This window comes from Paecilomyces variotii (assembly GCF_004022145.1).
Source record: "Paecilomyces variotii strain CBS 101075 chromosome Unknown C8Q69scaffold_2, whole genome shotgun sequence".
Classification (NCBI taxonomy): domain Eukaryota; kingdom Fungi; phylum Ascomycota; class Eurotiomycetes; order Eurotiales; family Thermoascaceae; genus Paecilomyces; species Paecilomyces variotii.
This window is the reverse complement of record NW_021167141.1, coordinates 377269-392444: the sequence shown is the minus strand read 5'-3', so window position 1 is coordinate 392444 and position 15176 is coordinate 377269. Positions and strand designations below refer to the sequence as shown.

The 15176-nt window shown below is 50.2% G+C and overlaps 3 protein-coding genes across 3 annotated transcripts; 1 reads left to right on the top strand and 2 right to left on the bottom strand.

Moving 5' to 3' along the window:
• Window positions 1-1313: 1313 nt before the first annotated feature.
• On the top strand, window positions 1314-2752 carry C8Q69DRAFT_455262 (glutamate dehydrogenase). Its single transcript, XM_028629762.1, has one exon. It carries the CDS (start codon window positions 1466-1468, stop codon window positions 2513-2515), a length of 1050 nt encoding a protein of 349 aa, XP_028487035.1. The 5' UTR covers window positions 1314-1465; the 3' UTR covers window positions 2516-2752.
• An 870-nt stretch (window positions 2753-3622) lies between these two features.
• Window positions 3623-6660, bottom strand: C8Q69DRAFT_134199 (putative MFS transporter). Its single transcript, XM_028625341.1, has 3 exons — window positions 6411-6660; window positions 6224-6355; window positions 3623-6150 (listed from the first exon to the last, which is right to left on the bottom strand). The coding sequence occupies exons 1-3, from the start codon at window positions 6552-6554 to the stop codon at window positions 3724-3726; spliced, it is 2703 nt and encodes a 900-aa protein (XP_028487034.1). The 5' UTR covers window positions 6555-6660; the 3' UTR covers window positions 3623-3723.
• Window positions 6661-11384: 4724 nt separating this feature from the next.
• On the bottom strand, window positions 11385-12215 carry C8Q69DRAFT_504056 (allergen Asp F7; the record flags this gene model as incomplete). Its single annotated transcript, XM_028632558.1, has 1 exon — window positions 11385-12215. One exon carries the CDS (start codon window positions 12213-12215, stop codon window positions 11385-11387), a length of 831 nt encoding a protein of 276 aa, XP_028487033.1.
• Window positions 12216-15176: the final 2961 nt, after the last annotated feature.

Below are 15176 nucleotides of genomic sequence, written 5' to 3'. Positions count from 1 at the left end.
CCGTGAGCGCTGACAAGTCATTGTATTATTTGTTTCAAGCCAGCAGAACAGAATTCCTTATACCTTTTCAAAGATGCTTGCGAGCGTATTTCCATAGAAACTACCATATCAACAGTCGTTGATCCTTGTTGGGTATAAATTCATCTGTGCCCTATTTTCGACGTCTTCTTCGTGTTGAGTTACATTAATAGTATCGAATCCAGATATTCACTGTTCAAGTTTCGAGAGCAAAGTGTGTGCTGCAAGTGAACCAGTTATCAGTTGGATAATACAAAATTGAATCCCGTAAGGCTGGACGCTAAACCGGAGACGCACGTGCCCTCCCCGGACACGAGACCAAATTTCCTTCATTGAATGCGGGGAGGAGGGGGCATTCTCCGTGCGATTTCGGCAGCTTCTGGGGTGGCCAGATAAGAAGCAGCCCGAGCGAGTGGGAAGACCGCAAACAGTGACAGAAGGCCATGAGTCGCGCCGTCCGACGTCGGACGGAGAAACCTGCCCGATCTGGCCTTTCCGGCTCCGGTGGCGAGCCCGGCCAACGGGCGATGTCGGGGCAGAACTGGCCAGCCAGCCAGCCAGCCAGACGCTCGGGATGGGCGGGCGGTGAGCAGCCGGCGGACGACCCGAGCATTGCTTTACCTTATTCTTTTCGTCGACGGAAACCCCCTCTGCCCGCCCATAAAATCCCTTCTTTCCCCGCCAGACGCCCCCTCCTTTTTTCCCTTCTTTTCTTCTCTTTCTTCTTCATCTCGGATTGCTTCTTTCTGTCGTGGTCGAGTCTCTGGTCTGTTCTGTCTTGTCTTGTCTGGAAAGAATATACGTTGGTATTCTCCCTCGTGATCGTCCTTGACTTTTTTATACATACCTCTCCATTGAGCTCTTTTTTCCCCCTTCAATTTTAAAAAAAGACTTTTCTTCAATCGTCAAAATGTCGAACCTTCCTCACGAGCCCGAATTCGAGCAGGCCTACAACGGTATGTGGTTATCCTGTTCTTTTCGTCTCTTTTTTTCAATCACATTTACCCCCCCTCCCCCAGAGCCACCCCCCACTCTCCCCCACGATGAAGAAGTGAACAGAGATGCAATGACGAGCCAGACGCTGACAATCTCCCCGTATAGAGCTCGCCTCGACCCTCGAGAACTCTACCCTCTTCCAGAAGAACCCGGAGTACCGCCAGGCCCTCAAGGTCGTCTCCATCCCCGAGCGTGTCGTCCAGTTCCGTGTCGTCTGGGAGGACGACAAGGGTCAGCTCCAGGTCAACCGCGGTTTCCGTGTCCAGTTCAACTCTGCCCTGGGTCCCTACAAGGGTGGTCTCCGTTTCCACCCCTCTGGTAAGTTTTTTTTCTGTCACAATTCCGCGCTCCCGCTCTCCCGGCTAACTCCCCCGCTCTTACAGTCAACCTGTCCATCCTCAAGTTCCTCGGTTTCGAGCAGATCTTCAAGAATGCCCTGACCGGCCTCAGCATGGGTGGTGGTAAGGGTGGTTCCGACTTCGACCCCAAGGGCAAGTCCGACAACGAGATCCGCCGCTTCTGTGTCTCCTTCATGACCGAGCTGTGCAAGCACATCGGTGCCGACACTGACGTGCCCGCCGGTGATATCGGTGTCACCGGCCGTGAGGTCGGTTACATGTTCGGCCAGTACAAGAAGATCCGCAACCAGTGGGAGGGTGTCCTCACCGGTAAGGGTGGCAGCTGGGGTGGTTCTCTCATCCGTCCCGAGGCCACCGGTTACGGTCTGGTCTACTACGTCCAGCACATGATCCAGTACGTCTCTGGCGGCAAGGAGTCCTTCAAGGGCAAGCGTGTCGCCATCTCTGGCTCTGGCAACGTCGCCCAGTACGCTGCCCTCAAGGTCATCGAGCTCGGCGGTACCGTCCTCTCCCTGTCTGACTCCAAGGGCGCTCTGGTCGCCACGGGTGAGGCTGGCTTCACTCCCGAGGAGATCGCCCAGGTCGCCCAGGTCAAGGTTGACCGCAAGCAGCTCACCGAGCTGGCCACCACTGACGCCTTCAAGGCCAAGTTCAAGTACCTCGAGGGTGCCCGCCCCTGGGTCCACGTCGGCAAGGTCGACGTCGCCCTCCCCTGTGCCACCCAGAACGAGGTCTCTGGCGAGGAGGCCAAGGCCCTGATCGCCGCTGGTGCCAAGTTCATCGCCGAGGGTTCCAACATGGGTTCCACCCAGGAGGCCATCGACGTCTTCGAGGCTCACCGTGAGGCTAACAAGGGTGCCGATGCCATCTGGTACGCCCCCGGTAAGGCCGCCAACGCCGGTGGTGTCGCCGTCTCCGGTCTCGAGATGGCCCAGAACTCCGCCCGCCTCAGCTGGACCGAGGAGGAGGTCGACAACAAGCTCAAGTCCATCATGGAGGACTGCTTCTACAACGGTCTCAACACCGCCAAGGAGTACGTCACCCCTGCCGAGGGTGTCCTCCCCTCCCTCGTTGCCGGTAGCAACATTGCTGGTTTCAAGAAGGTCGCTGCCGCCATGCACGACCACGGTGACTGGTGGTGAGGGCCATCCGAACAGCACTGGTTTGCTGATCCCTCTCTTCCCTTCTTGACTTGATACATATTTTTTTTTTTCTCTTCTTTCTCAATATAGAGATATAGACATATCTCTTTCATGGACTATATATACCTCCTGTTGGCGTGGAGCCGTGTGTTTTGGCATTGGTACTTCTAGCGATATATTTTGGCCTTTCGGTTAGCTACGGAATGAAAAATGAATATAGATGATTACGATCATAAACTCGATCTTTTTTTTTTCCTGGTAGAACGTGAAGACCGATAGTAATGATATTAAGTGGTTGTAGATCCATTCCGACGTCTCAGCCATATCCAGCGACAACGCAGCCTTCGTGCAAGTCATGTGGTATCCCGCCCCAGGAATCCCAACAACAACAACACTTAACTAATTACTCACGGTAGTTAACGCTTACAAGTTATATAGCAAGACAGGACATAGATATGTATTGCACCGATATATTATGCGAAGCATCTATTCTATAAAACAGCGAATAAGAATATGATAACCATGTATGTACTCTATATACTTGATAGAATGTAAAGAGAAGTAAGTCCCTTGACTAAAAATGATTCTAAAAAAGAGAAAAACAAAAAAAAAAAACTTGTCTTCTAGTTCCCCCCCGCATGTCACGTAACTTTTAATTTGGAGAAGGACCCAAAATAAAAAAAAATTAGAAAAAAAGCTTTTCTCCCAATGCAAGTGGATAGGATGCGAAAATTGTTGTCTAATGGTAACGCCGTCGCTTGAAAGGAAAAAAAAACATAACTACACATATTATAACTAAAGTATGTATGGGTGTGGAAAAAATGAAGTGTATCGTCACAAAAAAAGAAAAGAAAAGAAGAAAGAAAGGAAGAAAGAAAGGAAGAAAGAAAGGAAGAAAGAAAGGAAGAAAGAAAGGAAGAAAGAAAGGAAGAAAGAAAGGAAGAAAGAAAGGAAGAAAGAAGAGTATCTACATTATAAAAGTCACAAAAAGGATCTGATAGATTAAAAGGTAGTATGAGAAGATAAATGGGATAGATAGACCGTTGGTATCTGAAAGCGCAGATGCAGTTTTCTGCTGTGGATAAGAGAGTTTAATGTCAGGTGTGGGACATCTAACGAGATAGGGGGTATCAATGGATAAGAAAAGAGAAAAAAGTGCAAGGAAGAGATAGGGAAAATGAGAAATGTAGAAGGATGTTTGAGGGATTTTATGTGTTTGGCCATGGTGCGAGTTCGTGCATGATGCCACCAGTGCTGGTAGAGCCGGTCATGCTCGTGTAATCGCGTCGATGGCTGGCTGCTGGTCTTTGACAATCGGCAAATAGATTCGAGTTGCCGCTGCCTCGTCGGGATGCTACTCCACCGCGAGGGGAGTCGTCCTTTTCACCGACGATGTCTTGTTTTTGAAGATGTCGTAGCGGATGATGTCGACGCAAGTATTCGTTAGGCACCGGATCGACTTGCTTGCGGGCTGCTGGGACCAGATTCAGGTACAATGGGAAGATCGCGCCCGCACAGAAAACAGCGACGGTGACACAGAACGAGTATTGGACACCGCGCGCCCTAGAAGCGGCGTATTGTGGGAAAGGGAAGACGCTTCCACCGCTGATGGCAGCGGTCATTATGACTGCTGCGGTCTTGGTGTATTGAGCGGTGCCGCGCAGAGAGATTGCAAAGATGATGCTGAAGACGCCGCTTTCGAAAACATACACCATCAATGCCATGGCAATGCCTGCATAACCTGAAACGTTCATGCAGAGAATCGAAAATACGATCATGCCGATATATGCGACAAGAAGGATCCAGCGAGGTTTGAGGATCCACTGAGCAAATGCTGTCAGGAAGCGCCCGACTGCGAACACTGTATGACCGATTGTGAGATATTCAAAAGAACTGAGACTGGAAGATTTGGGTTTCAAGTAATCCACAAGAGGTTCGAGGTTGGTAGAGACTGTCTCCTGGCCACCGACATAGCAGAACATCGAGAACACACCCAGTCCGAAGGTGAGCCAAACGACAGGAATCGGCCCAACCTTGGCAGAGTTATCATCGTGGCGCTGATAAGCTAGTTCTTTCAGGTCCTCGTCGGATGCTTCCGGGATAGGCATATAGTAAAAGACCACTGCCAGGAGCATATCAAAGAGGGCAATGGCCAAGTAGGTCCACTGAACATCCACAAAGCTTGGCGCATCCTTAACCTGCTTGAAGAGCACCTTCTTGGCAAGCAGCGGAGAAACCACGCTGCCAATAGCCTGAACACCTTGGGATATGTTCAATCGGATTTCGGAGTTCTCCTGTGGCCCACAGAGCGAGATGAACGGATTCGCTGCGGTCTCCAGAACGGCAAGTCCACAACCCACGACGAAGTTGGATACTATGTAGGCCGAAAACGAGGTCAGGACAGCAGAAGGCCAGAAGATCAGACTCCCGCAGGCGTAGATGAACAAGCCCGTCATGAAGGTTGGCTTGAAGCCCCATTTCGTAAGAACCGGATAACCGACGAGGAACGGACCGACCAAATAACCGCCGTAGTAGGCGCCATGCATGCCCTGTGAGCTCCATGAGTCCAACTCGATGACCTTCTGGAACTGGTCGTTCAAGATATCCAATAGGCCGTACGCGAAACCCAATAGGAAAAAAAGGATCGTGGTCGATGCGATGGGAAGTATGGACTCTTTATTGGTCATCTTCAGCATGCTCTTCGGTTGATTCACATTGACGAAATCGAAGAAATGAATGTGCCGCTGCACGGTGCCACCGGCATTCGTCGTGTCTGCTTCTTCAACATTTTCCCTTCGCTGTGAAGACAGCAGAAATTCCATAAATGTACTCTGCCCTGCGGAGCTGTTCCTGATCGTATCGTCGCCGCTCCATCCCGTTCCAGTTCTGCTCCCACTTCCACTGCCAGTGACGCCGGAACCGGAGTTACGCAAACCAGGTGCCATAGCTCTTGGGCCCGGAGGAGAAGGGGTCGTGGCAGCCATGTCCGCGGATGGTCTGGGAGGCTCGACCGAACCATCATAGGTAACTTCGTCGGTGTCGCGAAGCATTCTGGGAAATATCCGAGATACGAGGGGCTTAAGACTCGGGACGCAGGCGCATATCATACCAACGTTGACTTCGATAGCAGACCACATAAACGCCAGAGAAGCGTACCAGGTGAAGTCGGAATACTCCACAGAATTGTTATAGGAAGTGTCGTACGCTTTATACGCCAAGAAGCGGGATGTCGAGGCGTTCTGCAGATAAGCGATTCGAATCACATCCACGACTGCGACGAAGAAGCCGAAACTGAAGGTGAGCACCAAAATGATCTTCTGTTTCTGTGGGAGGCGCATCCTCGTCAATATAGGCATGGGGAGAACGAGGATCAGGAGGTCCGTGATGATATTGACGGGAGCAGACGAGAGGTACAGAGTGACGATGTCCGTACATGTCGCATGAGCTGGTACTGGATAGGTGAAAGCTGCGCCCACCGGACGGCACTGAAAGAGGTTGACAAACGTCAACGCAAAGCCCGCGATGTTCACCACACCCAGGGTCACATAATTGGCCCACCGAAAGAATTTGTCTGTTCTAGTCAGGGTGAGGTAGAAGACGAGGATTGATGTTTTCATCGCCATTAATACCGGGTTCTAAAAGGAAAGAGCGTTCGTTCAGTATACGCCAGTGTGGGATTCTGTGGTCGCTTCTGGTTGCATTACTTACATAGAGCACCGTGAAGGTGTATTCCGCCCGGTTAAGAACGGGCTGATCAGCCGGGTTGACATCTTTCTCGTGAAGACCTAACCCTTTCGAGGTCGCGACGAAGAGGGAGACCGAAAAACCAAGGTCGAGCACCTTTCCACGAGTCAGTCGCAAACGCGGAGCGGTTGTACGGAAGCTCTGCACTTACCCATGCTAGCAGCATCAAGTAATCATGCAACAGGACCTTCTTGACAATAGCGATCCTTGATATGAAGCGCAATACAACAATGACCGTAGCAATGGCAAAGAGTATAATCGACACCACCAGAACGGCGGCTCTGCGGCTCTGCATGTTTGATCGACAGAGACACAGTGCCCGCGGGGTAAACCCCCAGCGCGAGCTGCTCGACTGAAAACCAGGACTACTTTGTTCTCATCCGCCATAGATCTATTTTGCTATCAGATCGGAACAACAAAGTCTCCATGGTCTCCGCGCGAAGGAATCCGAGGCGAAGAATGGCCGAGGTCGCGTGAGATCAATCAGATTCTATCGAAGCTTGAGATGTCAGTGCAACACAGGGCAGAGAAAAGAACAGGCAGTGCAACGATATTGACGGTCGTCTGCCTGGAACCCGGTGCAAGAGGAGCAAGAAACCCTCGAGGCAGAGTTCTGGTCAGCAGAAGGCGACGACGGAATCCATAATAATAATAATATCAGATCGGAATGTCTTGTAGAGTACCCCATGCCTAAGCAGTGTGGTGCGTGGGTCGTCCGTTGTCCAGGGCGGGTTAGCGACGACTCTCCAGTTGGTCGGGTCCCGCACGGCCGATATCTGAGTTTGTCAAGAGAGAATTTGATAGTAGTAGTAGTAACTGATTTCTCGTCGGTGTCTTATTTGTACGAATGCAGAATGGCTGTCGGGGACTGTCGATGTGACGGAGAACCGCGGATGGCGCCCGTGTTGGGCCCGTTACCGGCGCTTCTCTATGGTATATACTCGTCGAGTAAAGCACAGTATTCTAGAGTAGGATAGGATTGTTCTTCCCAGCCAAAAAAAACCGGTTTCGTTACAGAAGTGATGTATCTATTCCTCCCGTCGGATAGATCATCAGTGATACTCTTGTTGGTGTTCCTGACCACCCAGCATGCTGGTTCTCGATGAACGAACCTCTGGTTTTGCCTCTCGCTCTTTTCCTCCTTTGCTCGCACGGACTCTGCCCTGAACGTGCAAAAAATTTCTACCGGTGGAGAAACAAGCGCCGCAACGTTAGCAGCACGCGAGATGGCGAAGTTTGTTCGACTCGCAACCAGGGAACACGGCAGTGCTTTCGGGATCAGTATCCTCTTGGCCAGTGAGAGAGAGGAGGGTTGTATCCCCCAGATGGCCGCGTATCCGAACACCCCGCGACTGGCTGGAGAAGGGACACATCACGCATTGTCCATTCGAAGCAACCCGTCAGCGAAGAAGCGTTTTGAACATGACAGGCACGGCGGGCATGTCTACCGCAGGGATACTCTAAAAATCTTGAAAGAGCTTCACCAGTGCGTGGACCGGTAATACCAGATCGTCTCGTTGCAAGATAATCGTTCATCGTCAGAATTGCGTTCGACGAGCTGTCATCCCCCACATAGGAGTGGTCCGCGTGGCATTCCCCCTCGCTACGCTCAACAGGAACCTCCTGGTTGCGGAGATGATCTCGAAGAATAAACTTCAACCCGTCGGTCGTATACCGAGTTGGAGTAAGTTGGAGCAAGTTGGAGCAAATCTCACGTGGCTGCCATCCCTCTTCCAGCGATTAATTGATCAATTAGCGTCGACCGTTCGACAATAATAATAATAATGGAGACTTTTGACAGCCAATATTACGCAACTGCTCGTGTAGTTACCGCGAAGGGAAAGTAAGCACGAGTGGCTCATTGACAAATTTGACGCCCCGAGGCGTACAGGGATCAGGACAGCTGCACACTGCGCACTGCAACGTTGGAAACAGAATGTGGAAGGAAAATTTTTCTTTAAAAACTTTTCACTTCTTATCTCTCATCTCTCTACTAAGCCATATTATTAAAGATCCATGTCGAGCCGATGCTGATTTTCGTGGCAATAGATGATTGACTTCAGCCACTGACGCGAGAGGAGATTGATTGTGTTCACCGCTGAGTTCCGGCTACTTGTTCACCGCATCAAATGCAGTACGGTAGACGGGCTGCATGTCTGGTGAAATGGTATACTTACCTGACCAGCAGTGAAAAAGAAGACTCACGTCGAAATATCTCTCTCATGGCTAACGCCTAATGATGTTGGGCTTTTCTATGCATAGGCCCACTTGACATTTGAATTCGTTCGATATCCCGAAAGAGGTGATCCCCAACGGGATACATGTCAGAAGTTAAAATATTGAGCGATCCTCTAGGATTACTAAACTCTTTTAGTAGCTAGATACACTTACGATCCGTTACACCCTGCATCAATTCGAGATCTTTGAGGAAATCATCCAAGCAACTACCTCTTTCAGATTATGTGGTCGTACTTGTGTTTGGAAAAACAGACCTGACCAAAAATGCATCTGATTACACTCTATATGCTGCTGCAATCTCACAGCTCATATCTCACTATATGAACAGATACAGCAACATAAACGAACTGATGTCTATTATCTTTCAACTTTCCCACCATCCCACGGAATAGGAACTGGTCACATCGCTAGCATAACATGCTCTATTATTATTGCTTAGCTTATCCTTGCTGTTGACGTATAAGTATTCATCGTAAAACGAGTTTAATAATCGAGTAGAACTCTATGCTGATCTCTGCATATATAACTAACTACCTCTCATATTGTTACTAGTAAAGCTCACAAGCACTGGAAGATGTATACTAATAGCGAGTTTTAGTTAGATCTCCATCTTGAAAAAACATTCTTGATACGGATCCCAGCTGACTAGCTTCGATAGCATCTCCATCGAAGAAAAGTTTCTACGAAAAGTTCAGTAAGCCCTGCGCGGAGCTTAGGTAGTTATGCATGCGACTACCTCTCCTACCTACCTGGCGTTTCTTCTCATGGAGATGCGCCAGTATGGTTCGGAAAAGAAAAAAAAAAGGTCACGAAATCATACCCACTGAGGCGCATATCTTCGTCTCGCGATCGCTATTTGACGCGACTCTTGCTACGGTAGATGATACGTCTTCTAAGCAGGCGAGGCGGATGCCATTGGACTGTTAAGTGATGGGATAACTTAAGTAAGTGGGAGGCACGGTGAGAGTATTTTATTTTCGAAGAAAGAGGAGAGTCAAAGAATAATCAACTTGTTTTGTTGGTCTCTTTGAGGATTATTTCAAGCGGGGTGTACATGCATATGAGTACAGCGGCAGAAAGACGGCATATGTAAAGATACATAGTAAGATAAGAGCGTGACTATCCTAGATATTATACTTCAAAGGACGTTAATGTCCAGCCCAGAGGAACGAGCGACAGCAAACAACGAGGTTTTAAGTCAGATTGGATGAAGATTTGGGGATAGCCAGCTAGCCAGCCAGCCGGTTTCGAGAAAATACAGCGTAAATAACTAACTATTATCACACGGACTATTCTAGACTTACAAGATAATTATGCCCATCTCCTATCAGTATGTACTGTAGTCCTTTCTTTAACCAGCGACATATCGCATCAAAACAACGACCTAAATTACCCCATTTACTCTTCAGATATACCAAAAAAATCGAATCTGAACCAGAGTACTATCTACTATAAACCCAATCACACCTCTAATATGATAAATAACACATAGCAAATCAAATCAAACAAAACCAAAGCCAATTACCTATCGCCTGGAATAGTTAACGTATGGTACGGTATAATAAACTTTCTCCCCGAAACACCGGCGCGCGATGCGGTTCCTGACTGGGAAGCTTAGCCTCCCTTAACCTTAGGCTTATAGCAAGCAGGAATTATTGTTACTTACGCGGCCCTGCGCCTCAGCCTCGAGAAAATCCAACACATGTACAATAATAAGAAGGATTATATCCTAGCTAGGTGACTAGTTATTACACTATTATTATTATTAACGATATACACTTCTCCAAGTACCTAGGATGTAATTAAGTACAGTAATACTCTACAGAAAATCAAAACCCATAGAGAGCGCATCGCTATACAAGACAAGACAAGACAAGACGAGTTGATCAGCTAGTCAACCTATCAATATTCCACTTGGCATTTATTCTATCTTATCAATATACCTGCAGACAACGTTATACTTTAATCCATAGAATGGAATGTGACAGATCTTTATTTCGACTCCTGGCTCATTATTCGCGAACAAGAAACCTAGTTAGATGACGTGACGTATACATATATCGAATTCAGATGAAAAAAAAGGGGTGTGGGTAAATATAGAAAGTACCTAGCTAAGACCGGTCATTTTCTCATTTATGATATGCCTTTTAAGGGGGTGTTTAGCTGGGCTGAATGAAAGCCTGAGAGGGCTGACGCACTGTTCGAAAGCCCCTCCGAGTTGCCGCCGATCGGCAGGCCCGGTTCCTGACTATCGTTGCCAGAAGCGCAGGGCGGGATATCTACAGAAAACTTGACGCCCGGTGTTACGACGATCGACGTGAATAGCCTACTAGAAAAAGCACTCTGGTCAAATCAGATACAATTTTTCTCTCGTATGCTTCGTTAGAACAGCCTAAGACATATTTGAACATTTGACATTGCCCTCGGGTCCATTCTCCACTGGGAGAAAAGTTCCCGAATCCCATTTCCCGGTAACCCGTTTCGTTGCGCCTGTGTCCCGATCTTGCAGGGCACTTTTTCTATGTTCCGGCCATGTTCAACATGTCCTAGAAAAGAATGACAGAAGAAGCGAAGAAGAGCCCGAAAAAGTGAAAACTGCGAGACGACGTGTATACGTCTCTCGTCGCATCAATCCAGATGCTTCCGTTTTTGTTTCTGTTAATAGATGACAAAAAAATCGAATGAAAGTCTATTCACACGGAAAGAAAAGATCCCGGTCCTGAGCCATCGAGCCCGGACTGTGATCGCCGCGAAGTCCCAACTTGGGGAACTTCGAGTAGAAGACGAAGAGTAAAAGTGTTGAATGAAAATGTCCTATACCGGCCCAGCCCGTCCAGGTTCATGTCTACGAGCTAGGTACCAGACCGATCCGTCCACAGAGTCGATCTTAGTTGATGTACCACTTGACGTCGGTGAGACGGCCCTCGGCGAGGTCAGCCAGAGAGGAGAAGAAGTGACGGGACAGGTCGATGGAGTCGCCCTCGCATCCCATGCACTTGTCGACGACGGTACCCTGAGCGGTCTTGCCGTTGTAGCTGACGGTGACGGTCTTGCCACAGTACTCCTCGCTCATCAGGCCAACGGGGAGGGCCAGAACGTTCTCGGTGAGGCCGTCGTTGGTGGTGCCGCAAGAGCTGGGGTTGGTAACGAGGGTGGCAGTGTCGTAGTAGGTACCGTCACCGGAGCAAGGCGAGCTCTCGTCACACTGGCCACTGTAGCCGCTGCTGCCGCTGCTGGAGCTAGAGCTGCTGGAGGCAGCGGGAGCGCTGGAGGTGGTCGAGGAGGAGGTAGTCGAAGAGGTAGTGGGCTGAGGAGCGGGAGTCTCGACGGAAGAAGTGGTGGGAGCTGGGGCCGGGGCCGCAGTAGTCGAGGGAGCCGCAGTGGTCGAAGGAGCGGGGGCCACAGAGGAGGACTCCTCAGGAGCCTGGCTGGAAGTAGCAGTCTGGACCGGAGCAGCAGAGCTGGAGCTGGAGCTGGCGGCCACGGAGGAAGTGGCAGAAGCCTCCGCAGTGACGGTCAGCTCGACGAAGTCACCAGCGGAGGGCGTCGGGGTGCTGAAGGTCTGTCCAGGGGCGATGGTGATGGTGGTGTCGACGGTGGTCCAGACGACATCAGTGACGGTCTCCCAAACGACGGCACGCTTGTTCAGAGGGAGAGCGGTGCTGAGGACAGAGAAGAGGGCGCCAGCAAGGGCGAGAGACTTGGAGACAGGAGCCATTGTGTTTGGTAGAGAGAAGAGCTGACGGTTTCTTCAAAGAAAGGTGCAATGCGTAGTGGTGATGTGAGGGAATGAGATCGAATCGAACCAAGCGACTCAAGAATCAATAGAGATAGATGCAAGCAGGACTGAGGGACTGAAGTTCTGCACAGCAGGAAAGGACTGATAGCAGTGCACCCGAAAGGGAGTGAAATGAAGAAACGGTCAAAGGATTGACAAGGGAATGACTGTCTGGATGGGGAGCAAGAAAGAAGGAGAGAGGCTCCTGTGGGATCCGGACGCTTAAGTAGGGAACGCGAGAGAGAGAGAGAGAGAGAGAGAGGATGGAGAAAAGAACGGGATGGCGCAGAGAGTGGAGGAAGTGGCACAGGCACAAGCGTGTCTGGTCCATGGGATTATATTGGGGCTGGATGGAGCACATCCATTGGGGCCCGAACCAGGAGCTTTGTTTCGTTTCATCCTTGTTCATTATTAATGGTAATTATTATTATTATTATTATTCCCTGGATCAACTCTGGAAGTCTTCTCTGCTCGGCTGTGTCCTCTATACCGACTCTATCTCCCTGATCACCCGCAGTGCTCGATGTTGGAATCATGAACACCTGGGATATCACACCGTCCTGGAGACGCCCTCATTGTGCCGTGGATATCCTGAACGTGGCGCAATTGGTAGAAAGTCGAAACCCTCTAATATTAGCGCCGACACGCAGCCAAAGGTACCGTGCGTTGGCTCCAGGCACGACTCGCCTGTGCCTGCGCTAGAGCAATTAAGGCCCGCGAGTTTCCATCGGGCGCTTCCCGGGGATCATGTTGGTTCGGTTCAGTTCAGTTGAACAGTTCCACTCAAGGCGATTGAACCAGATTCTCAATGCGAAATAGAGTATCGGATCCCTTTCTGTGGACTCACTCTGGACTACTCTATACCAACTCCGGCCATATTCATCATCTCGACGGCAAGAATCCCCCCTTCCTTCAGAGTTTTCTATTGCCCAGCTTCCTGGATCCCGGCAACAGTACCGAGAAGCAAGACCACTCCCTGGCCAATGTCCCTGGGCTGGAATTACTATCGTTACTCACAGGCCGACAATCGCCTTCGCGCCACGTGTATCTGGCACTGACCAAGCCCGTATCGATAAGTCAGTCTCTGCAACTGTGCAAACCGTGAAGAATCTGCAGACTCCAGAGCAATTATTTGCTGGTCTGCAAAAGCCACGAACTTCAACATCTGCTTGGCGCTCCAGCACAGGTCGCCAGCCCTAACGGCCACTCTCCACCATACCCGGTCTAGATCTCCCCGCCTCAGATTCTTCTCGCAGGCGTCCACTGCGCGATTTTGCTCTTCTTGCAAACTCAAGCATCCCTCTGCAGTCTGGAGTCAGTCGCGTTCGCATACCCACTGCGACGTGGAGCAGGCTGGACGGGAGCCCCCTCTCGATGGGCGTGGACGATGGCCCGGTCGGTCTTTAATCGCCATAGGGTGTGGCCCTGGCGGAACGGCGTACAATAAGATCGAATGAACAAGCGCATCGGCTTCGATCATCACATTGCTTGCCCTTCTGATCATTGCGGTGTTGCGTGTGTCCCCGCTGCATTCTTCATGATCCTAGAATACTCTCGAGCCAGACACTTCCTCTAGCCATTTTGACGGGGATATGGAATCATATCCAGAGTGTCTGAGGCGCAGCTGCCTCTGGACCCTCTCTGCCGTTTCCTCTTTGCTTCTTCTCTCTCGTAAAGCTCCATGGACGATCGTCTCCGTTGCCACCATGTTGTATCATGGCTTCAGCCTGCAACTGGAACCACAGGACGACTTTTCCAGGTCTAACGCTGCCACCAGTGTTCTTTGTAAGAGCCCTCGGAATCATCAACGGTATTGCCTCTGGCCTCCGTGGGAGGGCAAGTCGGCCGACGGGCGATTTCGGATACCGTCCACAGTCGACATCCGAATGCTGTCAACCTTGGTTGACGCTCAATTACAATTTTTATGACCTCTCAGACCTGAGGCATGTGCTTTCTACCAGGTCTGTCAATCCCGGGCTCTTGCCTTAGACTTCCGCGTGTGAACGGTAATTAGTATACTCTTGCGGGATTCGCATATCTCTACTTTCCAACATAGTAAGACATCGGTTTACGAGATGGCTGCAACTCGGCTCTAACGTCCGTCATGAATACTACAACCCATGCGACGGGACGGATAGTTGAACCGCGGGAATGAACACGTTCCTGCAGGAGACCTATCCTCCATCCATACACTCCGGGTGACTTCCCTGTAGCGAACATGTCCTTCTGAGGTTCTCGACTCCAGGATCATCCTTGAAACCGTTTGAATCCTCGCTGGAAAAACAGGTCCTTTGCAACTGCTTTGAAATGACTGGCTTCCACGTCAACGCTGGAATAATCCACAGCTATTAGTATTCACCCTACCCCAGCTCATTCGATGAACCCAGCAAAGGTCCAAATCCAGACACTTCGACGGCTGGCTAGACTTTGCGAGATCCGAAGGACGGCCGTCGGGCGAAAACTGGACGAACGCCTAATTCCCCATGTCCAATGGAGGGGGAGCAGTATGAGCGCAAATCTCTTCACCGTAGTCGGCCATTGCCGCTCTAACATTCCTGCAGGCGGCGAGCGACAACACGCCAATGGTGGTGTAGGCGGTGGAAGACCATGACAAAGTGGCAAGTCCCGAGCAATACGGTTCTTCGAGCAGTTGGATCAGAAATGGCGTTCGATGGAACCTGATGCTGCGATGTCTCGCCGGAAATGGAAATGGTATCCGATCTATAACCAAAAAGGTGTGGTCGCCGGCATCCAGGTGGCTGCGATCACGTGAGTATATTGTCCGCCTAAAACATCCGATTGTTTCTCACCTCGACCGTTAGATAAGCATGGAAGAAGCAATTGATTAATTGGTCGATTCGTTATGGCAGTTTTTCTGGAGGGTTGATTTGATAGCTATCA

Coding starts and splice junctions, on each gene's coding strand:
- C8Q69DRAFT_455262 (XM_028629762.1), top strand. CDS start 1,466: ATGGGTGGTGGTAAGGGTGGTTCCGACTTCGACCCCAAGGGCAAGTCC.
- C8Q69DRAFT_134199 (XM_028625341.1), bottom strand. CDS start 6,554: ATGCAGAGCCGCAGAGCCGCCGTTCTGGTGGTGTCGATTATACTCTTT. Junction 6,356..6,410: donor ACTTGATGCTGCTAGCATGG/GTAAGTGCAGAG, acceptor ACTCGTGGAAAG/GTGCTCGACCTTGGTTTTTC. Junction 6,151..6,223: donor ACACCTTCACGGTGCTCTAT/GTAAGTAATGCA, acceptor CTTTCCTTTTAG/AACCCGGTATTAATGGCGAT.